General features: G+C 45.2%; 1 protein-coding gene across 2 annotated transcripts in view; it reads left to right on the top strand.

Annotated features, from left to right (window-relative positions):
- Positions 1 to 27,801, top strand: part of LOC147685064 (GTPase IMAP family member 8-like) — a 131,256-nt gene that overhangs the window by 50,467 nt on the left and 52,988 nt on the right. For both annotated transcript variants that reach the window (XM_086940948.1, XM_086940947.1), the window contains exons 2-3: positions 400 to 1,298; positions 3,885 to 3,933. In XM_086940948.1, the coding sequence (XP_086797074.1) occupies positions 408 to 1,298; positions 3,885 to 3,933 (940 nt within the window). In that variant the 5' untranslated portion in view covers positions 400 to 407. The remainder of the gene's footprint in view (positions 1 to 399; positions 1,299 to 3,884; positions 3,934 to 27,801) is intronic.

The following is a 27,801-nucleotide window of genomic DNA, read 5'->3' as shown; positions in this document are numbered from 1 at the left end:
CAAAAAGGTGCATATGGAAGTTTTTAGTTTTACCGAAATTCATTAGGAAACAAGTTAAATATTGACATAAATAATTGTGGTCATATCTGATTGCTTAGCAACGTAAATCATAATTATTGCATGTATCTCAATATGTCACAAAGGTAGGATAAATGATACTGTTTTGTTGCTCATGATGAAGTAAGAGATAGAAGATGAAAATAAATATAGTGTTCACCTTCCATACAGAATGTTTTGCTTGCTAACAAAACACTTTTTGTCAGTTATTGAAAGCTCCCTGCCACATTGTAATATTAGTTATACTTTGTCTAGTTCTTGCAGTTCAATTTGTGTTTGAAAGTGAAAGGAACTACCAGCAATCTGTGTTTTAACATCTACTTCATTATGTTTCTACACTAGGTCACAGGATGGATGGGCGACACCGTAAAGAATCTGAACTGCGACTAGTTCTTGTGGGAAAAACTGGAGTTGGCAAAAGTGCTACAGGAAATACTATCCTTGGTGAAAAGAAATTTGATTCAAGTCCATTTTTAGCATCAGCAGCCAAGACCTGTAGGAAAGAGATGGTGAGCTGGAAAGGGAGAAATGTTGTAGTCATTGACTCACCAAGCTCTTTTCATAAAAAGCACCCTTATGAACAAACAATTCAGGAGATAGGTTCATGTATCACCATGTCTTCTCCAGGTCCACATGCCATTGTGCTAGTGCTCAAGGTAGACAAATGTGTAAATGACGAGAAGAAAAGCATTGAGATACTCAAGGATGTTTTTGGAGAGCAAATTGTGAAATACTTGATTGTCTTGTTCACAAGAAAAGAAGATTTGGAAGATATCACTCTACCTGACTACTTAAGTAGATCGCGTAGAAGAGACATCCAGGAGCTTATCCAAATTTGTGGAAACCGATACTGTACTTTTAACAACAGAGCGCCCCCAGAGGAGTTGGTGGAGCAAACCAACACGCTTCTCACTATGGTTGAGAGAATGGTGGAGCAAAACAATGGGTCATGGTACACCAGTCAGATGTACGACTATGCCAAAAGGGTGTTGCAGGAAAAAATTGAGGAGTGCAGGAGACAAAGGAGAATGCAGGCTGAACTGGAGACTGAAAGGCTAATTCACAAGTTTCAAGAAGAGACCAAGAAGAAGCGGGAGGAAGCACAGGCAAAGGATGAGAAAACAAAAAGGGAATTTGAGAGACTGGAAAATATGAAAAAAGATGATGCTGAAAATTGGAAGAAAGAATATTCAATTAATAAGAAGCCTAAGGATTTAAAAATGATTACATCTGAGACAAAGGTAAAAAAAGCCAACGGCAATCATCTTAATACCAAACCTTATATATGTGCAAGTAAAACAGAACATGATACTATAGTTACTGATGTGCATAGGAAAGACACCTTGGAGCATAAAAGTGCATTCATCAGCGAGAGGTAACATAAAAGTAGGAATCCAGTTAGAAACACAAAAAACATCCAGAAAGGCGGAGTACGCTGCCAAGCCACAGCCAATACGATGTAGGAACAGCACAAAGGGGTAATGGAAAGAAAATAAGACTTTCGAAGCAGCTGAAAAAAGAGTGAAAAGAGGAGAAATGAAAGTGCAACAATATAAAACAGTGAAAACGTTATCACCTTATTATCACTAAAAGCCAAGGTCCAAATGTAGAGTAGGAGAGGCAGCGAAATACTAATTATTCCTTATATGGAAATAGCTCTTAAACTCTTCCTTAGGGTGAACGTGTGTGATATAAACACACATTGCTACAAATTACAATTAGGAAGGTGGTTAAAAGGGATGTTTCATTCTAATTGGGATTTGCAATGAGATCTATCAATGATTTTGCAATCACAAACTATTGTAAAGTTACAGCCTCCTTGAAAGAGACAGTAACACGTGTGCAAATAGGAAGCCATCGAGGTTGGACAGCATCCTTTAGGAAACTGTGGTGGGTGGCTTTGAAGATCTAAGTGACCAACGCTTTCTGCTCTAATTAGGTTCCTAAAATAAAAAAAAAAGTAAACATCCCTGATTTAGTTAAGGAACACAAGCTCCTTAAAATATAGTTTTCTATTAGGCTCACACAGAGTTGGTGGTCTGCTGTTCCTTTCGGGCCACTATTCCTATTCTTGTATCTAGTCATATGGGCATGAAAATAGTAATCTGCCAAATGAATATTACTTATTCAGGTTACTCTCTGCCCCACTACAACTAGAGACTGTGTGATCCAAGCCATTAATGCAAAGGACACCTCGCAAGATCAGTGATAAGTCACTCTTTGTACATCAGGCACTACTTCTCTGCACTGAGTGACTGTGTGTGATGTGTAGGAAAAGAAGACTCCTCATGGACACGCTGAGTGCTGTGAGTAAGCCTATCCTTTGGTTCCCATCATTCATATATGCTATTTTGCTATCCTGTGAAACCGAGAAGGTGAAAAAGAGATATCTTTCCCTGCAACAGGCTCCTACTTATTTTAAGGTGTATAAAACAAACATAATGGTGCACCACTCTGAAACTGCAATAGCTGTCTGCAGCTTTCTTGTCAAGGAACCACTTTATCACATAATGTGTAACCTCTCTGCATGCAATCCATGAGTCTGTGTTTAGCAAACAGTGGTCTAGTACAAACAAGTTATTATACCTACAGTCTAGCACAACATTGAATCTCAGATGCGCATTTAGTCAAGGGTCAGCATGCTTCACTGCTTTTATCATCATTGGCAGGTTTAGCAGGATATTAAACAGATGATTCACTAGATTTATATGCTGTACCAGTTCCTAGTTCCTTGAACCTGCACTGTTTAGCGGCGGGCCCTTGTTTCTAGAATAAACACTGATGTGCATTGTCTAGCTGGTTCTTCATTCAACATGCATTGTTAGGCAGTGTATCCTTGTTGATTCAGCTAGAAGTGCAGCCTTGTATCCTGAGCGTCGGAAGGTGGGATCTTTTCCTCAAGTGTCCGTGTTTTTATTTTAATGTTACGGTAATATACAAAAGTCACCGGTCTTTCAATAACATTTTTTTTTCATCGCTCATTTTCAAAAAACAACCTGTTTGAGTCGAGTTTTCATCTGCATCTTCTGGGAATGATGTGTTCTGAACAGCGTTTTGATATACTGCAAGGTACTTTATGAATCTACACAGAGTCCCAAGGCTAGATAGCCAGTGACATCATCTACGCAGGAAGTAGTCTGCAGAGCCTGTGAGACAATATTTTTGTATTTTTATATTAAGTATTTCTGCTTGTGAGAACCCATCAGCATTCCACTTAGTCCTACTAGGCTGAATACTTCTGCTGTCACGTGCATCAGCATGTGCATACTTAAAAAAAATCTAAACAATCTTAAGATGTTCACCAGTATGAGTGCTCACAGGAGGACATACTTGAATACTTTTTTGTATAAAAGCTTGTCAAGATGACTGGCCAAGATTACATGAACATGTCTATGCACAAAAGTACTGCCATCTTGGGATGGGGTTTGCCTTAAAATGTAGAAAATGCAAACAAGCCTTGACAAAGTCAATAGCTCTGCTGATGAATGGTAAGGACCTATTAGCTTGGCCAGTGCTTATTTCCTGATGTGGTCATACATTCTAGGAGGTATGAAAATTGCAATGTTTTCGTTTCATCGCTTGATTTAGGAGCTAGATTATTCGAGCAAGGGCAAATGTCTAACATGAGCTTCCGAGCTTGCCATTACATTTGATATTATGTTAGCCTTCCTACCCTTCGCAGATGCCACCCCTTATGTTCTGCTTTAGGTTCTACGTTTTATTTACGACTTTTTTTTACATGTGAACAAAATCGTCTGTGCTCGCAGTCTACTTTTCAAAATGTTGTGTAAAGTGTTTGATTAATTAAAGTCTTAATTATATTTTAGTTGCCTATCCACACAGATTCAACAAGACAGAGGATGTCTGAGCCTACTGGTAAGTAAATGTCTCTCTCACTTAACTGCTCAGGTTATTTCTACATAAATGAACATGATGATTTCCATATAAATACTCTATGAATGTTACTGATATGTACTGTGAGATGACGCCTGATCTGGGAGTTTAATCTGTGAGGACAAATTAAGCCAGGACACTAAGAAATTCCATCAGTTGTTTTAACTGGCTAAAATGCAGGTTTGACTGTCTCGTAGTGCTGTCAAAATCTATATAGAGATTGTGAGACGAAGATAAACCCCCTCCATCCTTGGTTGAGGCAATTGTCATTCCTTTAATAAACAGCCAATATTATGCAATTGACAACCCTGGAATGTTCCTGCCATGCAATAGCTCAAAACACGTTTAGCAGACTAAATTGGTTCTTGATAGCCAAATCGGGCTTGCAACATCTCCCTAAAGCAGTCTACATGGCTAGATACTTCTGATCATCCTCTTTAGATATAGACTATGAAGTGGGCAGCGATGCTGGGAGACAATTCACCCGAGAGATGCCTTTAGGCATCCTGGATGACCCTGTTTGTCTTGATGCAATTCAGACAGCCCTTCCGAGAGGATGACTGAGCACCACAACCACTAGGGGGAATGAGTGGACTGCCATGAAGGTCGTTCTGAGGGGTGAGTTCCTCGGCAAGGTTATTGGTATCAGAGTGGGAAGATGCCACAGGACTATGGTTTACCAATAGACTTCTACCAGATGCATACTTCCCAACTGAGAGAGGGGCTGCTCAAACCTTTCAGGGAGGCTAGGGAACTGGGTGTCCTTCGGCAAAGTATGCAGGAAGGCATCATTATATGATGCTCAAATTGGGTGGAGACACCACGGGGCCATACTCACAGCGACATTTGACCATCATAAACTCGGACGTTAAAGCCCTTCACAACAGATGGGATTTTATTGTGCACAGTTCTTTGCAATGTATCATAAAGGTTAAACTATGTATAGGGCACTACCAAAGATGCAGCTTGAAACATGGGAAATGTGAAAAAAACTCTGGCTGAACTGAGATAGCCGACCAAAACTTCAGAAGAGTTTGCCTATCCACTAAAAGTATAGAGACGTCACTTTTCAGGCAGCACTGATCCTTGGAACAAAAAAACTCAAAAGAATTGAACACATATGCTGTTCCTTGATCACAATCAACAAGTTCAGAAACTAAGACTCCCTTGCTGCCAAAAAGAGTGGACACAGCTGAGTGATACAAAGTAGATTATCCTTACAGTTAGGCAGAACGTTTTTTTATGTAGGCAAAACTTATTTTTCCAACATTGGAATTGAACAGGCTGGGGTTGACTAGAAGAGAAGAGAATTAAAAGCAATCCAATGCATGGAATGTTGCCAGTGGGTCATCAAGAGGACGATGGTCACTTGAGGTGCAATGAGGGCAAAACTACACACATAAGATGTTGCTCTAGCAGTGAGAACTACTGTTAGCACTACATTGAAAAGTGCAAATGTATACATCCTTTAGTATGCACCTATGATGCAGCATGGACATGAATTAATAACAAATTTGATCTAAAATGTTCTTTGAGCACCGATCGCCTCCACTCAGCATCCCATGGATCACCATCATCTGAGTAAACAGTTGTCCCAGCAAATGGCAGAAGGAATTAAAACACTTACATGGAATATCACAGTGAACAACCATATAAAATGTAGAGAGTGGCACCATTTCTAAGGAGACAAACAGTACATAAAGCTTGCATCCAGGAGACTCACTGATCATAGAGGTAGAAAGCAAGAAAGGAAGAGATGGAGAGAGTCTTTCCACCTTGTGTGGTAGTCTTCTCACTCCAAAGGTATGGAAGCATTGGTTACGCTGAATGTACCACTTGCAGTTACTAAAGACTTTGCAGACTCAGAAGGGTGGTAGGTGACATTGTATGGATTATTGAATTCTAGGGATGTAGCAGTAGTGAACATTTTAGTGTCAAATGTTAATGATGACGTTTTTCCCACAAGTTGGTCATCATACATTACAATATGCAAGAGCAACCACAATGTGCCTAAGATACCTCAAATAGATAATATTAGGCATGAAACATGGGCAGTCCCCTGAGAAAAATTATATGGGATGATGGAGGGAAGTTCCTTCCTCCTCTTTCAAAAACAGAAGATCTACTGGAGTTCACAATATGCTTATTATATGTTTGAGCTCCTTTTTACAAACCACATGAAATAATGAACGATTTGCATTGGCAATAGGTCTGGGATGGGTTGCAGACCTATTGACTTTGTCAATACTTGTTGTTCTTACTATAGTTTAATATTAGTTTTTCGTCGCTTGAAACAATATGCTGGGTTAAGAGATTCCAATGGTCTAATAAAGGTACAAATGATAGAGCAGGCTGACAAAAAGTACAAGTGGAAGACGGAAGTGAATATCTCACTTCCACTCCATCTTAGAAAAAAACATCTGACCTACTGGAGTTGACAATGTCATTTAAAAAAAATATTTATTAGTATTTTATATTTTATAGCAAACAGTAACAATATTAATCATTTAACATTAAACCATGATAACTTTGTGCGATATCACATGATCGGAAGGAATAAACACTTTTGCATGTCATATGTCCAGTTTTTGCTGATACATAGTAGCCATTACCATCCACATCAGAGCCGGTATAGGGGTCGTACATTGCCATGGTTTCCAATGTCTTGAGCAATATCTTCCTATCTATCTATAGCTTCAGTCATTTCATAGTGTGATCCAAGAGCAGGGGGTGACAGTCCACCATGCAATCATAACTAACTACAACATGTTGCACACATCCCAAGCACGGAATAGCTGGCAGCAATACCCTCAAGGGGCGGCAGCTGGGGCTGTCCCTGGGACAAACACTCCAATTAAGTCAGGGGAATTCCCCATCAGGTATATCTGAAGAGGGTCCCATATGTCCCGCGGTTGAGGACTTGGGCCAGCACTTTGACGTAAGTGATCATCTGGTCTTTACAGTAGATAAGATACGGTAACCATTCCTTAAATTTGGGGGCCCATCCTCTCCCCCATCTTCAAGCAACCCTGCGTTTGGCCAATAGGAGGCCAAGTAACACAAACCATCTGGATGATCCTTCAATGTTTTCAGAGTCACCCAGCAATGCAACTAGGGGTGTAAGGGTCAGGGGGAGCCCATCTTCTGTGTCAGAGCATCAGCGACCTCACTCCAGTATCCTCAAATCAACCTGCACTCCCATGCCAGGTAAAGAAAGTCAGCTCCCGGGGCCCCACATCTTGCACACCTGTCATTGGATCACAAGTGATACCTATGCAGTCTAGCAGGGGTGTAATATATAGCCAATGAAAAAATGTAAAGTGAGTAATGCATAGCTGGCTACTAGCAGTCATGCGACCAGTCTGTTGGCAACAGTAGAAGTATTGTTTGTCAGTGAGCGGTGTACACAATTCATAATTTTTTCGATTTTTTTCAAATTTGCCACCCAGTAAGCAACTCCTGAGGCGGAAGCCGGGAGCATTTCATTTTAAACCACTTGTCCTGTACTTTGTGCTGCACTCGCTCTATTTTAAACTTCATACAAGATTCTTAAAATTGCACTGTTGTCTCCAGCTTACCTGATTCAGATGACGAGTATCTGATCAGGGGACGCTGAGCAACACCGGTAACTGCCGCCCAAAAACCGCTGCCATCTTGGAGGGAATCGGAGCGGGCAGCGGGCTAGTTGTTGGGCACAGGTAGGGATAAAAGAGGCCCTGCGCTGCTGCCGTTTTTTCGAATTTGCCACCAAGTAAGCAACTCCTGAGGGGGAAGCCGGGAGCATTTCATTTTAAATCACCTGTCCTGTGCTGCACTCGCTCTATTTTTAAACTTCACGCAAGATTCTTAAAATTGCACTGTTGCCTCCAGCTTACCTGATTCAGACAATGAGGATGTGATCAGGGGACGTTGAGCAACACTGGTAACTGTCGCCCAAAAAACGCCGCCATCTTGGAGGGAGTCGGAGCGGGCAGCGGGCTAGTTGTTGGGCACAGGCAGAGATAAAAGAGGCCTTGCGCTGCTGCCGTTTTTTCGAACTTGCCACCAAGTAAGCAACACCTGAGGCAGAAGCCGGGAGCATTTCATTTTAAATTGCTTGTCCTGTACTTTGTGCTGCACTCGCTCTATTTTTAAACTTCACGCAAGAATCTTAAAATTGCACTATTGCCTCCAGCTTACCTGATTCAGATGACAAAGATCTGGTATGGGGACGCTGAGCAACACCGGTAACTGCCGCCCAAAAACCGCCTCTATCTTGGAGGGAATCGGAGCGGGGCAGCGGGCTAGTTGTTAGGCACAGGCAGAGATAAATGGACACCTTAGAGCATATGCGGAGCGGACACGCGCAGAGGGCGCGCCAAATGTAAGCCCGTCTGCGCCTGTCCGCACGTGTCGCGGGACCTGGGCCAGGACCCCTGGCACTGAAACGAGGAAAATATTAGCTAATCCGCCTTCGCAAAAACAGGCAAGTAAGGCAGAGCTTTATAAATATGATCTTGAATTTCTGAGAACCATCAATGACTCTCTAACGCCCAACTGTGTCAGAGCCCGCACTATCACTGATCATTTTATCTGCACTCATTGCAGTTTTCACTTTACTTCTAATGATACTGTAAATATACCACATGCTGGTAAACAAACAAACCCCCATCTAAAACATACAAGATGACAAGCATAAACTTCCGTTCGCTCCCTAAACATAAAGCAAACATTTTTGACCTTCTTTTGAATGACCAACCAGATGCGGTTTTCCTCACGGAAACCTGGCTCCATGAGAGCTCAGGACCAGATATAGCAGTAGCCCTACCTTCCAATTATACAATAGCAAGACTGGATAGAACACACAGTATAGGGGGTGGAATGGCGGTAATTTAAAAAAAAACTTCTGCTGCTCCTTAGATCAGCTCCCTATTGCTGCATGCGAAGCTGCTCTTTTTAAACTGACTCTCTCCCCCAATTTTATCTATTCAGGAGTGCTTATATATCGACCCCCAGAGCACCTTGCTAACTGGATTCCCACTCTGATGGGAGAGATCTCGTTTCAGGTAACTAACAAGGCTAATTTCACAGTTTTAGGAGACATAAATCTCCATCTGGAAGACTCTACCTGCAAAAGTAGTACCAGACTCAACTCTGATATGGCTTCCCAAAACCTAAAGCTATTAAATTCCGCCCCACACATATAGCCGGACATTTCTTGGATCCCATTTTTTCAAATTTAAGTACAATCAGCTGCTCCCCGGCCCTACCAACTAGCTGATCTGACCACCATCAGATAAACTTCTCTCTGACCTCTCCATATGATAAGAACATGCCAAATAACGCAGAAAGAGCAGGGAAAACACAGAGAAATTGGAAAAAATTAGACATCGAAAATTGTAATGAATGTCTTGATGCTCATAAACCATTCTTAGAGCAAAAGGCTGATCCACTCGCCGAGGCAGTGCAAAACTGGCTCTCAGAAGCCATTGACACCTGCCTCCCCACCATAAAATATAAAGGAACCGCCCATCATCCACCGGCGCCATGGTATAACGATTCTTTAAAGAGCTTAAAAACTAGCTTTAAGATCCTTGAAAGAAAGTGTAGGAGAAAATACGACCAATTAACCAAGCAAGTCTATAAAACAGCCTTGAGTAAATATCTAAAAGAATGTAAACAAGCATGCGCCACTTTCATGAATTTAACCTTCTCAAAGATGTATAACTGTGCAAAAACACTGTTAAACACTGTTAAAGAATTGGCGGGCTCAGATACCATAGCCAAACCAACAATACTGTCCCAAACTAAATGCGAGGAACTAGCTGCCTTTTTTATAAATAAAGTTGAAGGAATTTACCAAGAAATTGTTTCTCAAGAACCTGTATATGATAGCTCAGTGAGCCTAAATTAATCTATGCCAGTGGCATCTCATTCCCACGTGGCGCAAGAACATAGTCAAAACTATGCAGACTTCGCACTAACGGATTGGCCCCTCCAAACAACGGAAAATGTAGAAACACTACTAAAATCAATTAAATCTGGATCACCAAAGGACCCCCTTCGAGGCAACATCCTTAAACAATTAAATCACTCAGTGATGTCAATTCTAACCCATCTTTTAAATGCATCAATCAAAGAGTCAGTCATTCCTCCCTCATGGAAACACGCCATGATTTACCCACTATTAAAAAAGTCAAATGCAAACCCAGCCGATACCAAAAACTATTGTCCCATATCACTGCTTCAGATTCTATCCAAAATCTTAGAAAAACACATTCATATACACATGACGCAATGTGTAGCAACACATCAATTACTTCATCCCTCACAGTCAGGCTTAAGAGCGGGTTTCTCGACGGAAACCACACTCCTAGGTGTTACTGAAGCAATCCGTCAGAATTTAGATAGAGGGGAAACGGTGGCGCTCATTTTTATTTTATTTGAGCGCCGCTTTTGACACCATATCACACACTGTGCTCATTAATACACTGAGCAAAATAGGAATAGGTGGAGCAGCTCTCAAATGGATCCAGGCATTCCTCCCAAGCAGAACTTTTCAAGTTTTTTTCCCAAAATGCCTGCTCCAAAACGTACTCCTTCGCACAAGGTGTACCACAAGGCTCCATCTTGAGCCCCCTACTTTTTAATCTTTACCTAAAACCTTTAGTGGAGCTGGCAGAACAATCCGAACTCTCAATTTATTCCTACGCAGACGATTCCCAAATTAAGTTTTCACTATCGGCGCAAAACCCCAATGATACCTCCACACTTAAGACAGGGCTAACTAACATAGCAACCTGGATGCAATCTAATTTCTTGAACGGAGGAAAAACAGAGGTAATAATACTGGGAAAGCAGAAAAATCTATGGAGCCTACACCATTGGCCAAATAAAATGGGCACCCTTCCTACCCGGTATCACAAGTCCGAAACCTAGGCATACTCCTAGACGATACTTCAAGTATGCATGCTCAGTCGGTAAAAGTCGCAGCCACTTGTTCTCCATCATTAAATGGCTGAGGAAAATATGCTGGATGCTGCCAGACACAACAAAAAAAAACTGTAGTCAATGCCTTAATTACTTCCCGGCTTGACTTTGGAAATGTCCTCTATGTGGGCTCAAACAAACCGATTCTCCACAGACTACAGATGGCCCAAAATGCGGCAGTTAGGCTCTTATGTAGGATACAAAAAGAGAATCGATCTCCACTTTCCACGTAAATTACATTGGCTAAACATTGAAAATTGAGTGAAGTTCAAAACACTCACCTACATGCACAAAATTAAATCCAATATAGCCCCCAACTACCTCTGCACTTTGGTCAAACCATACATTCCATCTAGAAATCTAAGATCAGCTTCACACGGCCGTTTTGTGGTCCCTAAATACAAACTAGCGCGAATTGGAGGGAAATCCTTCACATACCTTGGGCCATTGTACTGTAACCCCCTCCCAATCTCACTTAGCAATGAAACAAACTACTCCAGCTTCCGCAAGTTGCTAAAAACCTGGCTGTTTGACAAAGAGGATGCCCATGCTCCACCCTGTCAAGGCTTCTATCTGGGCCGGGAAACCCTTTTTGGGTTTTGGGTAGCTGTCGCACAATACAAATTCTAATCATAATAATAATAATCATCCCAACAGGAAAGCCATCCCTAGGCACCTCTGTGTGCACCAGCTGTGCAGTGTTTTATAACGTGGAGTCTATATGTTTTGGAGTTGTGGCCTGCAGTAATACATGCGAAGTGTGGAGCATGGGGGTGTCCCGAGGAAAGTCAGGGGTGGCCACTCTCGCTTGTGGAGGAAGCTGATGTACAAAAAAACCTCTAGGGGAGTTGCCATTGATCCAGCAATGAATTCATCATGGATGACCAACATTCCTTCAGTTTATAGGTCTCCCCAAGTTGTGACACCCATCATTTACAGCATATTTCAACAGGCCATCTTGTGTATCACCGGGTTCAAGGATGATAAGGTAAAGGGATGAGTTGGGGATAAAGGATAAGCCTATTTAGTCATTTGGCCAGCTTGCTCAAGACTGCAGTCATGCAAGCAATGGTAGAGGATGCCTCATCTGTATTGCACGCCCATGCTCCCAGGAACACAGTTGTGGTGACAGAGGCCATGTATCTTTGTTCTATGGTCAGATGCAGCATGAAGGGGGGTTGTTTAAACCAATGTGCAGCGTAGTGGGCTTGGGTGCACAGGAAATAAAGTTCCATGTTTGTTGCTTCAAATCCTCCCTTTTCAAGTTAATGTGTAGGTACCTTCAAGCAGATGTATTCATTCAGAAGGCTATTTAGGCTATCTTGGGGGTCCTTGACATATAGTGTGATGTTGTCAGAAAATAATGACACCAACTAAAGCTTGGTAGATTAGCGGATGACATATTCCAGATAGTATTCTCCTAATTTGGACGTGAGTGGCTCCACTGCCACTGCAAATAGCAGGGATGACAGTGGGCACTCCTGCCTGGTGCCTCATGAAATAGAGAACGGGGAGAAAAAGTTCCTTTTATCCATGCCCTCACTGCCGGTCTGCAGTATAGAAGTGTGATCCAAGAAGGAGGGGGAAACCCTTCTGCTTGAGCACCATCAACAGACTATTCCACACCAGCAATCAAAAGCCTTACTGGCATCGAGAAATAAAGCTACTGCTGCCAGCTTCGGGTCTATACTTTGCAGCAGAGAGAAGTGTGTGTGCAAATTATGCGATGTAGCATGTCCTGGTATGAACCCAGATTGGTCAGAGCTGACCAGGAAGTTCCTCAGCAGATTCAAGCAGTTAGCTAATATCTTTACATGTATTTTAGCATCATAATTAATAATCAATGGGGGCCAATAGTATTCCCATTTTTCTACCGGTTTTCCGGGCTTCAGAAAGTATATGATCATCACTTCCCTCATTGAGGGTGGGAGGGGGGCTGATTTCATTGCTTCTAAAAATACAGTCTTGAGTATAGTGGAGTGGTGTGGCTCACTGGTTATAGTCGGCAGACCCATAAGCAGAGAACGGCCTGGGACCAGGGTTCAATTCCCGACACAGCAGAGTCGTGGACCAGGGTCAAAACGGACTCGATAATTCTCGCCTCAGTGCCTACTCTAACCAGGGAACACACTCGGCAACTCTGGGCATTAAGCTTCCCTCATCTCTACAACGGCCCCCCACAGATGCCTGGGATGCCTGGTTTCACCTTGGAGATACCCAGAAAGGGACCATCTCACAGGGAAAACCAGGACGGGTTCCCCAGTGGTCTTCAGCACCAGCATCAATCAATCAATCAATCAAAGACATTTATAAAGCGCACTACTTACCCGTAGGGTCTCAAGGCGCTTGGGGGGGGGGGGGGTGCCGTTACTGCTCGAACAGCCAGGTCTTGAGCTTCTTCCTGAAGGAGAGGTGGTCTTGGGTCAGGTGCAGGTCGGTCGGGAGAGAGTTCCAGGTCTTGGCGGCCAGGTAGGAGAAGGACCTTCCTCCTGTTGTCGCTCTTCGGATGCGGGGGACGGCGGCGAGGGCGTGGCTGGCTGATCGGAGGTGGCGTTTGGGAGCGTAGAAGTTGATTCGGTTGTTGAGGTAGGTCGGGCCTTGATCGTGTAGGGCTTTGTGTGCGTGGGTGAGGAGACGGAAGGTGATTCTTTTGTTGACGGGGAGCCAATGCAGGTCTCTCAGATGTCCGGAGATGTGGCTGTTTCGTGGGATGTCGAGGATGAGTCTGGCTGAGGCGTTCTGGGTCCGCTGGAGTCTCTTCTGGAGCTTGGCGGTGGTTCCGGCATAGAGGGCGTTGCCGTAGTCCAGTCGGCTGGTGACGAGGGCCTGGGTGACAGTCTTCCTGGTCTCGGTGGGGATCCACCAGAAGATCTTCCGTAGCATGCGCAGGATGTTGAAGCACGACAAGGAGACGGCGTTGACTTGTCTGGTCATGGAGAGGGAGGAGTCCAGGATGAAGCCCATGTTGCGTGCGTGGTCCGTCGGTTTGGGTGCGGTGCCCAGGGCGGGGGGCCACCAGGAGTCGTCCCAGGTGGAGGGCGAGGAGCCCAGGATGAGGACCTCCGTCTTGTCTGAGTTCAGTTTCAGGCAGCTGGTCGTCATCCACTCGGCTACATCTTTCATCCCTTCGTGCAGGTTGGCTCTGGCGGCGGCGGGGTCGATGGTCAGGGAGAGGATCAGCTGGGTGTCGTCGGCGTAGGAGATTATGTTGAGGTTGTGTTGGTGTGCGATGGCTGCGAGGGGGCTCATGTAGACGTTGAAGAGGGTGGGGCTCAGCGAGGATCCTTGAGGGACTCGGCAGATGACTTCGGTGGCCTCTGACTTGTACGGTGGTAGGCGGACTCTCTGTGTTCTTCCGTCGAGGAAGGAGATGATCCATTCCAGTGCCTTCTCCTGGATTCCGACGTTGCTGAGGCGCTGCACTAGGGTGCGGTGGCAGACAGTGTCAAATGCCGCGGAGAGGTCTAGGAGGATGAGGGCCGCTGTTTCTCCGTTGTCCATCAGGGCTCGGATGTCGTCGGTGGCAGCGATGAGGGCGGTCTCGGTGCTGTGGTTGGCTCGGAAGCCAGACTGTGAGGGGTCGAGGCATCCATTCGTCTCGAAGAAGGCGGCTAGCTGTTTGTTGACGGTCTTCTCGATGACTTTGGCTGGAAACGGGAGGAGCGAGATGGGGCGGTAATTCTTGAGTTCGGTGGGGTCCGCTGTAGGTTTCTTGAGTAGAGCGCTGAGTTCGGCGAGCTTCCAGGTCTCCGGGAAGGTGGCGGTGTCGAAGGAGGTGTTGATAATGTCCCGCAGGTGGGGTGCGATGACAGCGTCGGCCTTGTTGAAGACGTGGTGAGGGCAGGGGTCGGTCGGAGATCCGGAGTGGATGGAGTTCATCATGCGGGCGGTGTCTTCGGTGCTGATCGGAGTCCAGGCGCGGAGGGTGGTGGTGGGCGGCGTTGCTGCGGTCGTGGCGTGCGTCGGTTGAATGCTGAAGCTGTTGTGTATGTCAGCGATCTTGTTGTGGAAGTAGGAGGCGAGGGAGTTGCAGAGGTCTTGCGATGGGGTGATGTCGTTGTTTCCGGCGTTGGGGTTGGAGAGCTCTTTCACGATGTTGAAGAGTTCCTTGCAGTTGTGTGCGTTGTTGTCCAGCCGGTCCTTGAATGCAGTTTTCTTGGTGGCGCGGATCAGTTGGTGGTGCTTCCGGGTGGCAAGCTTGAGGGTGGTCATGTTGTCCGGTGTTGGTTCCCTTCTCCAGACTTTCTCGAGGGCTCGGCAGTTCTTCTTGGAGCTCTTGAGTTCGTCGGTGAACCATGGGGCTTTCTTGCTGCCGGGTCTGCTGGGCGGGGTCCTCAGAGGGGCGAGTTCGTCCGCGCAGTTGCTGATCCACTTCGTGAGGTTGTTGGCGGCTTGGCTGGGGTTCGCTGAGCTGGCAGGAGGGTTCTGGCTCAGGGAAGCGGCGAGCTGGTCGGCTGTGATCTTGTTCCAGCTTCTTCGGGCAACCTGTTGCTGGTGGTGGTGGATCGTCGTTCTTTTGAAGGTGAAGTGGACGCAGCTGTGGTCCGTCCAGTGGAGTCCTTTGGCGTGGCTGAAGGCGATGTCTTTGCTGGATGAGAAGACGGCGTCGAGTGTGTGTCCGGCAAGGTGGGTGGGGGTGGACACCAGCTGCTTGAGTCCGAGGTTGGCGAGGTTGTCGAGCAGGGTGATGGTGTTGCGGTCGCTGTTGTTCTCCAGGTGGAAGTTGAGGTCCCCCAGGAGGATGTAGTCAGCGGAGAGGAGGGCATGCAGGCTGACGAAGTCGGCGATGTCCTCGCTGAATTGTGTGCGTGGTCCCGGGGGTCGGTAGATCAGGGTGCCTCTGAGGGTGGTCTTCGGGTCGGTGTGGATCTGGAAGTGCAGGTGTTCGGCGGTGGTTAGGGTGTCGTCGGTGTTGGTCGTGATGCGGATGGTGTCTCTGTGGATGACGGCGATGCCTCCTCCCATCTGGTTGGCGGTGCGGTCCCTCCGGGTGATCTTGTAGCCCTCTGGGATGGCGATGGCGATGTCGGGCGCTGAAGAGGCGTTCATCCAGGTGTCCGTGAGGAAGGCAACGTCAGGGGCTGTGGTGTCGAGGAGGTTCCAGAGTTCGATGGCGTGTCTGTGAACGGAGCGGGTGTTGAGACGGATGCACTTAAGGTGGTTGCTGCTGGTGTTCGGCTTGGCGGGTGCTGGTGCAGGGCAGGTCCGGATGCAGGTGAACTTGCAGGCGTGGCAGCTGAAGGGTCCGTGGGTGCGTCGCGGGGTGGCTCGGTAGCATCCCGGGATTCGGCCGGTGTTGAGTGCGTTGAGGGTGGCGGCGTCGTAGGTCCGGCGGGTGGGCTGGTGTCTGCGGGGCCCAGGGGTCCTGGCACTGGGCGCGGTCCAGGTGCAGAATGGCGCAGACGGTCTTACCTTTGGCGCGCCTTCGGCGCATAATCGGCGCGCCCGCTGCGCGTGCACGCTGCGCGTTGGCCACTCTGCCATAAGAGGAGAGTGGAGGGGGCGGAGCGAGGGAGGGGCAGCTGGGAGGCGGGAGCGGGGCGGCGAATGGGAAGGCTCCTGGTGAAGGGGGGCGGGGCCGCAGGGGATCAGCGGCGGGGAGCGCGGAGGTGGCGGGGGTACAGCGGGAATAAAAACGGCGGGAAAACGGCGGGAAAAACGGCGGACTGGGCAAGAGACTGGCAGGAAGAAAAAAGCTGGGCAAAGCGGGGGAAAGCAGTCCCAACACAGGGGGGACAGACCAGAGTGCAGAGGCAGAGGCAGGAAAAGGAAAAGGTCACGCAGGCAGCAGAGGCGGCGCTGCACTTCAGAAGCAGAGACCACGCCTCGTGGTCAGGGGCACAGCTGCGAGCAGCGGCGGGAACGGGCAGCAAGGGCACACCCACGGGGAGTGTGCGCAGTGCGTGGAGGAGTGACCGGCCCAGAGGCACAGAGGTCGCAGATCACCACTGCATGCACTCCTCCCTATATGCTCCAGTGGGAGGGAGGGGCAGCTGGAAGGCGGGAGCGGGGCGACGAATGGGAAGGCTCCTGGTGGAGGGGGGCGGGGCCGCAGGGGATCAGCAGCGGGGAGCAGGGAGGTGGCGGGGGTACAGCGGGAATAAAAACGGCGGGAAAAACAGCAGGAAAAGCGGCGGACTGGGCAAGAGACTGGCAGGAAGAAAAAAGCTGGGCAAAGCGGGGGAAAGCAGTCCCAACACAGGGGGGACAGACCAGAGTGCAGAGGCAGAGGCAGGAAAAGGAAAAGGTCACGCAGGCAGCAGAGGCGGCGCTGCGCTTCAGAAGCAGAGACCACGCCTCGTGGTCAGGGGCACAGCTGCGAGCAGCGGCGGGAACGGGCAGCAAGGGCACACCCACGGGGAGTGTGCGCAGTGCGTGGAGGAGTGACCGGCCCAGAGGCACAGAGGTCACCACTCCATGGAGTCCCAGTGCGCTTTACTAGTAAACCCACATTTACATTTAGGTGCAAGGGGGCCAATATAACTTCTATAGAAATCTGCCGGTAGTCCACCTGGGCCTGGAGCCCTGCCAGATTGCAAATTTATTATGGCCTCCCTAATTTCATCCTCTTCTATGTCTGCCAAGAGGAACTCCCTCTGTGCATCACTCAGCCAGTCCAGCAACACATCCACTAGCTATGTATATATATCTACATTTCGGGTCATGCGAGGAGTAAAGAGTAGAGTAGAAGCGGAAAATGTGTTGAGTATCTCAGACGTGATTCCAACTAGGGAGCCATCTGTGCAAGTGACTTCAAGGATATAGGTTTTTCTATTTTTTTACGGATATAGGTGGAGAAACTGCTTTTGGGTATTATTTCTGCCAGTGCTGGTCCCGTGCGCTCCCCTCTACATATGTGCATGCCTGAAAGTATTTGGTGCTGAACAAACATTTGTGCTCAGTAGTGGCCTGATAGTAATTAGGTGCCCCTCTAAGCTCAGCTCCCCCCTCTGTCCCACATGGCCTGTCCACCTGTCCCTTCAGCCCCTTGATATCACCCTCCAGGCTCCCAATCAGGGGCGGCTCCTCCACAATGGCGGAGGAGCATTGCTCCACTGCCTGGCTCAGAGCCAGCAAATGAAAAGTAAAACAATGTTCTGGCAATGTTTTGTTTTTCATTTACCGGCTCTGAGAGCCATCTTGTGCAGGGAGGGGTGGGGCATGGGAGGAAGAGTACTATGTGCACTCCCTAAGTGCGCATATGTGTTTGGCTGGCCATCTCAGGCAGACCAAAACACACATGCGCATTTAGGTTTCTCCAGCCCGGCTGCATTGAACAACCACAACACAGTGGGAAATATATACTAATGATTATCAGAAATTTAAATTTCAGACATAAGTTTAATAATGTCTGACATAGATTGTATGCATCAAGGTATGCGTGCTAGAGGTTTCCTTATAAGCATATAAAGTAAACGGATATTAATTCAGACTACACTATTTTGGCTATATGTCAATATGTGTACTTAATCAACCTTGACATAGTGGCAAGTAGACATTTGACTCGGGCAAATGTTACATAAGTGTCATTTTTTTGAATGACTTTATGCTTTCACATTTGCTCGAAAGATTAGGTTAGGTGGCATCTGCGTCTTATTGCAGACAAGACAATGATTTTGCATAAACTGGGAAAGATGGTGAATTCCATTATGTGAGAGAGGGAATATGGAGATTTCCATAAGTCACCATGAAGTCGAAGCCTACATAAGATGGAATTCGAACCATAGTGACTTTACGTCATCCCCGTCTTGTACTTCTGAATGTGATGTCATAGGGGGTGTGCCTATCAAACAGGGAAATCCACGCTTACATGTTACTGAGATCTAAAGTACCTAGGATATAATATAAACTTAACCAATCTATGTGTGTTTATAGAAAGCATTCAATATAAAATATATAAATGAAACATTAAGCAAAGCCAATAAATACATTATTGATGTAAATGGCGAAAAGATACCTATAGTAATCTTTTCAAGCCTTGCACTGTTCTGATAAAATAATATATATATTGTAGTCTATATAAAAATTTGTATGCAGGCTGGCGATTAAAACATACCATTAATGATATGAAAGGGCTAGATTAAAAAATAAAAATAATATGCGGCAAAAATGAAAAACAAAGAAAAAAGAGTCTTATAATAACACATATAGTTCATTCAGACTTTTGTGTTATATTAGTTGAATTATTGTCATTGGTTGACTTACTTGTTCAGCTCATTTCTCGTTGGAGCACACACACAGCCTACGAGTGATCTTTACAAAAACCATATGGAGCATTTTCATAGTTGAAAATCTGTGTGATTGATGGACCAGTTGTTGCTTGCTCACGTTGGGCACTCAGTGTTAGTTGTGGCTCCTCCTAAGGGGGCTCATGGCTAACAGCGAATGAAGCCTTTCATCTGTAGCTGTGTTGAAAAATGCCACCATGGTACTGCTCTGTCATAGATAGCATCCTGTAGAAAGGACGGATTAATTTCTCTGCATTGTTTCTGGCACTCATGCAGAGGTTGAAAACTGCTTCCATATTGGGATAGACCACTGGGGCCTTCTTCTGATGTATGTCCTAGATGATTTCAGTTGGACAGTTCATGCCCCCAGAACTCAGGTTCTACATGTGTAGGATCCATTTTGTGAAATGTGAACATCCAGGGTACAATTGTGAATTTCTCTAGTCTATGTATGCAATTGTGTGCATAAGTGTGATAATGAGGAGGGGTACATTTATCAAGAAAATACACAGCACAGTGCAGCAAGACCCCTTGCTGCCCTGTGTGAAAGGGAAAGGGCAGAAACATGCCACATTTAACATTATATGGTTCATTCATGTCTTTTCCTTGTTTTGGTGCATAATATGCTGCCTAGGACCAATGCAGGCACCATTGCATCATGGTGCAAGGGTGCCTGCAAGGTTGTTTTTGTGCAAGAAGGAACACCTTCTTGCCCAAAAGCAATCCTCTGAGGCATTTTCCTCCTTCTATGTTAGAAAGAGGAAAAAATAAATTGAAATACAAATATTTCTCCTCGTGTAAAGAGGATTGTTTTTGTACAGGAAGTGACAACTTCCCACTCAAGAACAATCCTCTAAAGCATTTTCCTTTTTCCATGTTAGAAAGAGGAAAAAATAAATTGAAATACAAATATTTCTCCTCGTGTAAAGAAGATTGTTTTTGTACAGGAAGTGACAACTTCCCACACAAGAACAATCCTCTGAGGCATTTTCCTCTTTCCATGTTAGAAAGAGAAAAAAACAAGGAGAAATCAAAATATTTGTCCTTGTTACACATCACCTGGGAAGGTGTAGAATTTTGAGGCATTTCCAGGTATGCCAGTAATGGTAAATCTCTGAATGCGCCAAAAGCCATGGGTGGATGTCTAGGAACACCATCATCCTCCCATAGAACAGCTCTTTGGGGCAGAGTAATGCAACACAGTGATATGTGGTGCATTGTGTTACTCTAGATTTATCAAGCCTCTCAGGGCCACGCAAGGTGGCCTTGTGTGACTTAGTAAATATAACTTAGAAGTTGTGTTGCACTTGTGCCTCCTTGCAGGGTGCAAGGATGATGCAACTGAATAATATATATGTCCCTGAATTTCATTGTAATTTGCCGAATTCAAATATTCATTATGTAACATACCATATGCCTGTAAATGAGACATCATTCTTTTAACAGTTTCAATGTCCCAATCATGTGAAAGAGAACTGGGATTTATAACATCATTCATTGAAACTTTTATTATAACAAGGCAATTGCAATATCTCACTGGACACCATATTCTGTTATGGAACCTTTTCCCAGGCTATTCCCTTTTCCCCAGGTAAGCTGTAATGTTTGCCGCATGGAAACCTCCTAGTACCCCGTGGGATGAGAAGAGTGGTTGGAGTTCATGAACCACAGGTGAGGCAATTGTTCTTGCAGGGAGTTGTGGCCATTCAGTAGCAGTAGAACGATGAGTATTGTTAATAACCACATGATGGAATTAAAAATTCCCCAAATAATCGAGGCATAATACCACTCAGGAATCAAATGTTTGACAAGAATAAAGCAATTTCTGGCTGTGAACGACTGCAAAAGAGGTTGAAAAGTCTTCCGTGTAAAATCCAGATTTATTTTCAAAAACGGTCTCTCGAGAGACCAACAATTTTGAAAATGACTCTGGATATTTTGCAGAAGACTTTTCAACCACTTCCATTCTTTACTATGAAATTTCACCTGACCTAGCATCAGGTGGAATTCCATTGTAAACCATGGAATTGCCATGTTGATTGCACTCAATGTTCGGCTTTGAGCGTTGAGTTTAGTTATCCCCGGTTGAAAACTCAAGCTAGAAATGTTACTGGTTTGTTCAGAGATAGTGTATTCAGAGTAGGGAGAGGCTTTGAGGCACTGCTCTGAATCCTTCCTGGTGTCTGTGGTGGTCAGATGTAGAGGACTGGCAACATAATGCTCTTTGACGTGAACAATAGACACTTGTCTGTTTCTCCTTGCACCAGACAAAGGAGGCAAAATACCAATGATATTGCCTTTTAACCCAATAATAGTGACAGGGGTCTATAGATGGTTCAAAAGCTTGCTTGTTGTTTGTTTTCTCTCAAACTGGGTGCCCAACCTTGGGAACCCACCCGTTAGCAGCAGCGATAACCTTCTCTACAGAGGTGGTGGTGTCAGAGTGGTTTGTGTCAGACAGCTTGTATTTGACTCCTTGGGTACTCTGTAAAGCATTCAAAGATTTCTCCAATTCAAATGTATCTTCATCTGCCACGTTCCCAGAATTATCTAAGCCAGGTACATGCATAGGAACTCCAAAGAGCACCTTCTATAGAGTGTGTCCTCCCAATACTCATCTAGTCAAGTTATTTAATGCTCTCTAAACTCTATGCAAATTCTGATACCAACTAAGACATGATCACCCTAGCAGTTAAACTTTGTTTAATCGTGCCAATGGCCCTCTTTACTACATCGTGTGATTCGGCTTTGACTGGGTTGCTTGTATTGCAGACAAACACCTAGAGCAGAGACCGAATTCCTATAAGCCTTACTGCCAAATGCAGAACCGTTATCTGAATGAAATGAATGAACTGTCCCGATTGACACTAGGCCCAGCAATTCTTTTACTACTGCTGAACTGCTTGCATTTTTGTGTGGCCAAACACATAGGAACCTGGAACATGAATCAATATGTACTTATATTGGCTAGCTGAACATAGGGGACCAATGTGGTCCTAGTAAATAACTCAAATGGGGATATTTGAGATCATGAGAGGAGTTGTCGAGGGTCGTTTGACAGTGAAAGGTTTATTATGCTGACAATCATCACATTACCTAATATGGGGCCAGATGTATGAAGACATTTTACCATAGACACAGAACGGGTAAAACTGTTTGATACATCTGGCCCATAGTCCTTAGTCTGTTTAAATAGATTAGGCCATCAATAGCGTAGCTGTAGCATAGCTACGATTGCATTAATTCCAGCATGTGCAGAGGCCAACCTTTATGTGCTTCTTTGAATAAATCTAATCTAGACAGACTATTAGTTATTATTTTGCCTTCCCTTCCTGGTATCATGAGGACACGAATATTATCTGAATTGGTGAAGTAAGGGTGTAGCAGAATTTGGGAGGAAAGCCTGTAGGAGGTTTCCCTGCTTGCTTGGTTGCATTTATGACTGTTAAAACATGTGTTGATCTTCATTTGAGATCTGGTTAAGACTGCTATTCTGACAGTTTGGATTGAAGCTTTTGCCTCTAAGTTAGCTGCATAGTTCCCTTTAGTGTGAATGCCATCACGCTAATGTCCCAAAATGTGCCTCACATGGACCAATGGAAGTGTGTCTTGCCTTGTAAGACAGCTACTTTTCCCCAAAGCTGTTTATTCTTTGTGTGGTTTTCCCTTTGAATCCTTGAATCCAGTCAACCACCAGTGCTGCACATCAATATTATAACCTTGCACACAAAGAAAGAGTCGGACACTATAAGTGCGGACACAGATGAGTTAGTCTTCTGTAGTGTAAGTAGCAGGGCACCCAATTCTGCATGTTGTGCATTACTATCCCCTAGTATTTTAGTGTGAGTGCTTTGTGTGGTGAATTCACCATCCTTCACTACACCTCGCACCTTGGAGCAGCTGCAGAGTATTTGTATTTTTTTCAAACCGCAGGTTGAGCAGAGCCATCTGTATAGAAGACTCAGTGGGTCCTGTTCCATACTATATATAGGTGAGAAATTTTCAAAATACATTTTTACTGCTGAAAGCCAGGCTTTGCACGGTTCACTTTCTTGCTGCTTTTCTGTCACAAGACACTTATTTTTCACAACTTCCATTATGCCCATGTGATGACCAATCTCCACAGACTACTTTACATTTTATTTTATTTTGGAAATGTTATCCATTTTCAAGGTGGCTGTTGGACAAGGGATCCCTGGTTGGCTGAGATAGGTACCTAAGGCCAAATATGGACCCAAGTTTCCATGTCAGGGAAAGGTAGGACACCTTCTGAGATAGCGCCCGCTCACCACCTTGGTAGCTTGGCACGAGCAGCCAGGCTTATCTTTAAGGCAAATGTGTAAACTGTTTGCAACCACGCTCACAGCAACCCAATGATGACACCACAAATATGCTCCACACGAGTTTTATAAAAACACGTGTACATTTTATATAAAATATATACAATAAGACCACACAATATAAATCCAACATATGAGTATTATACTATTTCTCCTGCCCAGTTGTTAGGCCAACCAGCCCTTGTCAGTTCTGATGATATTATTGAGCTCCTCTAAACATTCCACTTTAATCCTAATACCATGTTATGCAGTTCGTAATGCTAGAATCAGGCACTTTTGCAATGTAACAATAATGCAATGCATAATGCAGCAATCAGGCACTTTGTAATGTAAGAATAATGCAATGCGTAATGCAACAATCAGGTAGTTCGTTATGCAGAAGTAGGATAATGAGTAAAGCACTCCGGCACCGATCACAGTGCCTTAGGTGGTCTCTCTGACACTCTTTCTGAATCGCAGTCAGCCTTTGTCAACAGTTGCACCCAACACGGGTATGGTGTACAAAAAGTGCAGCTCCAAACTCTGGCCCGGTACTGCCACTCCCTTGGCAATAAGGGCCGCGATACGAGCCGAAGCAGAGGCTCGCACTGCCAGAACAAGAGAGAGGCCGAGAGCGTCTCCCTTCGAGCCCGCATCCCGCCACAGGAGTCGGCACACGTTACCTGGGGGGTGCAAACCCACTCTCCTCGTCCAGCGACCTGGGCCTCCGATGCAATCTTTGTGAATTGGCAACGGCGGGCTCGGGCCGGTGGCTCAGCTCCTCCGGGGCTGCCAGTCTGGGCCGCTACTGCTACGAAGATCTCAGGCTGCCACAGGGCACACACGCACAGCATCCCTGAAACTTCCTTGAGCTTCAGGTGCATGATCACCATATGGCTTGGCCCAAACTGGAATGGCATGGTGAATGAAAAAACTATGGATTTAGGCCCACTGGGGTGAATGTATGACATTGTTCTGCATTCGTCCATTAATTGTTCTTTTTTGAATTTGTCACCCCGATTGGGACGGGAATGCTTAGACGTGGGTCCTGTACTCTCCATGCCACTCGAGTCAAGCTATCCTGGCTGATGAGGGCTGAAAGCCCGAAACCGGTCCTAAGATGCTTGTTTCCAGTCCAGAGAGGGCCTGGCCTGGCAGTTCGGGCTCGACTATTCTCATTGGCCAAGGGTCAAGACTGATTTGCATATGGCTGGATCCAAACTGGAATGGCATGATGAGCAGAAAACTGATGGATTTAGACCTAGATCTCTGTACTGGGGTGAATGTATGACATTGTTCTGCATTCTGTCCATCAATTGTTCTTTTTGATTTCTATATAAGGCTGGAGCTTGTCTCAAGTGCCTTTCACTGGCCGAAATTTCCCCGACATCCTCAGGTACTATAGGAGAGAAGACTATCTTTATGACTTCCTCCCTCCGGGGTGCTTCCCTAATAAACCAGTTCTCTTCCGCTGAGATGACGTTATAATCATCAGATAATTGTGACCAGGAGACTGCTTCAATAAGATGTGGTATGTCACTGTCAATTTGTATGTTTCGATTGCAAACCCTGTCAGGAGGATATAAAATGTTGATCTGGGGTCTTGATCTGTATGAAGAAGACATCAGCTGGATTTACATCCTGAAGCTTCTGAAGCATCTGATGAATATCATGACTTCTGTGATGCTTTCTAGGAGTGCTCTCACCCGAGTATTGTTTCCAGGAGGACTCACACCTTGATTGGCTTGTTTTTTAGAAAGTCCTGCTAATTTCTTGTTTTTATTGGGGTTTTAGAGTGCAATCCTTTCTCCTCCCTCTTTACGCTGTCAGTCTTGTGTCCTCCTTCCCATTTTCTACTGCACTCTTCTTTTCGTCCGTACTTGGATATGCTCCCCCTTTCAGTTCTTTTACGTTCTCTGTCCTAAAAAGACCTTGCAGAACAGCCAAGGTTTTTTAATTTTTTCACTGTCTGTCAAATTATAACCACCCCGCCAAATCACCAAGAAGCGGGTGATCCAGTTCATCTTTTATCTTTGTCTTTTTGTTTCTTCTTTCCTTCTGAGTATATTTTTCTTCAAATAAATAATTATTGTCATTTTTAGTATCTTAAGTGTGACTTAACGTTTCAAGTACCCATGTTATCCCTACCCACAGAGGTATGAACTTCCACAATGATATTTGGTAGTTACAGTCCGCTTTCATGAACTGGAACTACTTCCAGTCTCTGAAGTATAGGCAGAACTGAAGCCTTCCCTAAATATTGCTTAGAACGGTAGAGGACATGGTAGAGAAGTTCCCCATTAACTCCATACCTAAATGTAAATGCACCCAAAGATACATGCCCATGTGTTATACTCCTCTACGGGAGGCACCATCCCAAGAGTGAGATACATGGTCAGTATTCTGTGTTTATCTTGTGGGGTGGTGTATTGATACACTGCTTCTAACTGATTGGTCTTGCGAGCATTCCATAATGCCATAACATTACGCTCCGTGGGTGATTTTCCGATGATAGTCAGTGAACTATTAATTTGCATTTGTGGTCAGCAGTTCTGGAGCTACGAAGAGTTGTACAAACTTTAGGAGCCTCCTTTATTTGGCGACTGTGTATTTTAATAGCCTACTAATGCAGTTCGCGTCAGGTGTCAGGGCAAGGAAGAGGAGTGTAGCCAGCCAAAACTGGTCACGTAGCCCTGTCATTGCAACAGACTTTTTTGTGCCTGAGCTGCCACTGCCACCTAACCAATTTTGGTGTTCTTGGTAAGATAATGGGGCCTCCAAAATTGTGGAAGCCTTGTAGTGTGCTGACGGAACTACAGCTGTACATACTTGAAACTGCCCTGAGGCAGAACCAATAGGTTCAAACTCTACACATGAGTAAAATGTCTCAAAAGGCATATGCTGGATTTGCAGCTTTTACAAAAGTAACTGCCCCCCTCATCGGGGGCTCCAGGCTTCTAATGATCAGTAGAAGCCCACAGCGCCAACATTCCAATGTTTGAACAGAAGGCCTCATGGAGGCTGAGGGGATTTCAATCCCTAGGGCTCCATGAGGCCTTTGGTTTACAAATTAGAGTATTCTACCCTCTAAGGGCAGAATTTTCTAATAGGCTTCGAGCCCTCTGTAGCTTGCTCGACTGGCCTTTAAATGCCCGCTCCCTTTTTAAAAGCCATCACCTTTGGTTCGGGCCTTTAACGCTGGCGTGGGCCTTCAACGGCCAGTAGAGTCTGCTATAGCAAGCTCCAATGCTATAGAAAACCCACATAATGAGGAATTATACTTTTTTAGGAATAAAGCTTGAGCAACCTACAAAGGTGGTGGTCCCTTATACCGAGTAGGAGGTAACCGTGATTACTACCGATGTCTCCATAATGACATAATAATGGTTTATGTGTGTATGAATAGTGAAAAAAACTACTCAAGGCTTAACCGTGAGATAAAAATACCACATTGGAAGACAACTGTTGCTAAAGTTACAACTTTGAAATAGTTCTACAGGGTGTGTTTTCCCACCTACAGAAGACACTGGTAAACTTGGTTCAATGGACCAATGATGAATGGTTAGAGCAGGCAGACCCTGAAGCAGAGGTCAGACCCGGGACCAGGGTTCAATTCCCGACGCGGCAGGGTCTTGAGCTCAAATGTCCATGGACTTGACAATTCTCGCTTCGGTGCCTGACCTAATCAAGTGTTCACACTCTGCAACTCTGGGCATTAAGCTTGCTTAATCTCCACAACGGCCCCCTGCGGCGGGATGCCTGGCTTTCACCTTGGTGATGCCCTGTAGGGGTTATCTCACAGGGAAAAGCCAGGACGGGTTCCCAAGGCAAGCGCGGAGATACCCCTTCGGGGGTCGATTCAGGCGCTATATAAGAAACATAATAATAATAATAATAATAATGTAAAAGACAGAATGTTGTAGCCCCGCAAAACACTATTTAATGTGTAATCGACATAGAAGTAATGCTTTTGGGGTGCTAACAATCCCATAGAGGGAGCAGGGGCACTGTAGAAACAGCAACAAATGGTATTTCATTATTCACAATATCACACACACTGTACTAAGAAGAATGAACACTTTTAAGTTGAAAGTATTTATTTCCATAGAAACAAATTGATTCTCAGTAGATCTAAGACAACTATAAAGAATATTAACAGCAGGAAAGCATTTTTAATAAATAACAAAAATAAAATGAACATTAATAGCATTGTTAAAATGGCATTAAAAATGTCATCTAAAACGTAACATCCTAAAGTCTACTTCTATTAGCTATACTAAGAGACCATGGAAGGCAGTAGCAACTTGCAGTAGAGTTTTTTAGGGAGAAGAGAA

Source organism: Lissotriton vulgaris, chromosome 10 (assembly GCF_964263255.1).
Source record: "Lissotriton vulgaris chromosome 10, aLisVul1.2, whole genome shotgun sequence".
NCBI classification, from domain to species: Eukaryota; Metazoa; Chordata; class Amphibia; order Caudata; family Salamandridae; genus Lissotriton; species Lissotriton vulgaris.
The sequence above is the reverse complement of the archived record's forward strand: the minus strand, read 5'-3'. Positions and strand labels throughout refer to the sequence as shown.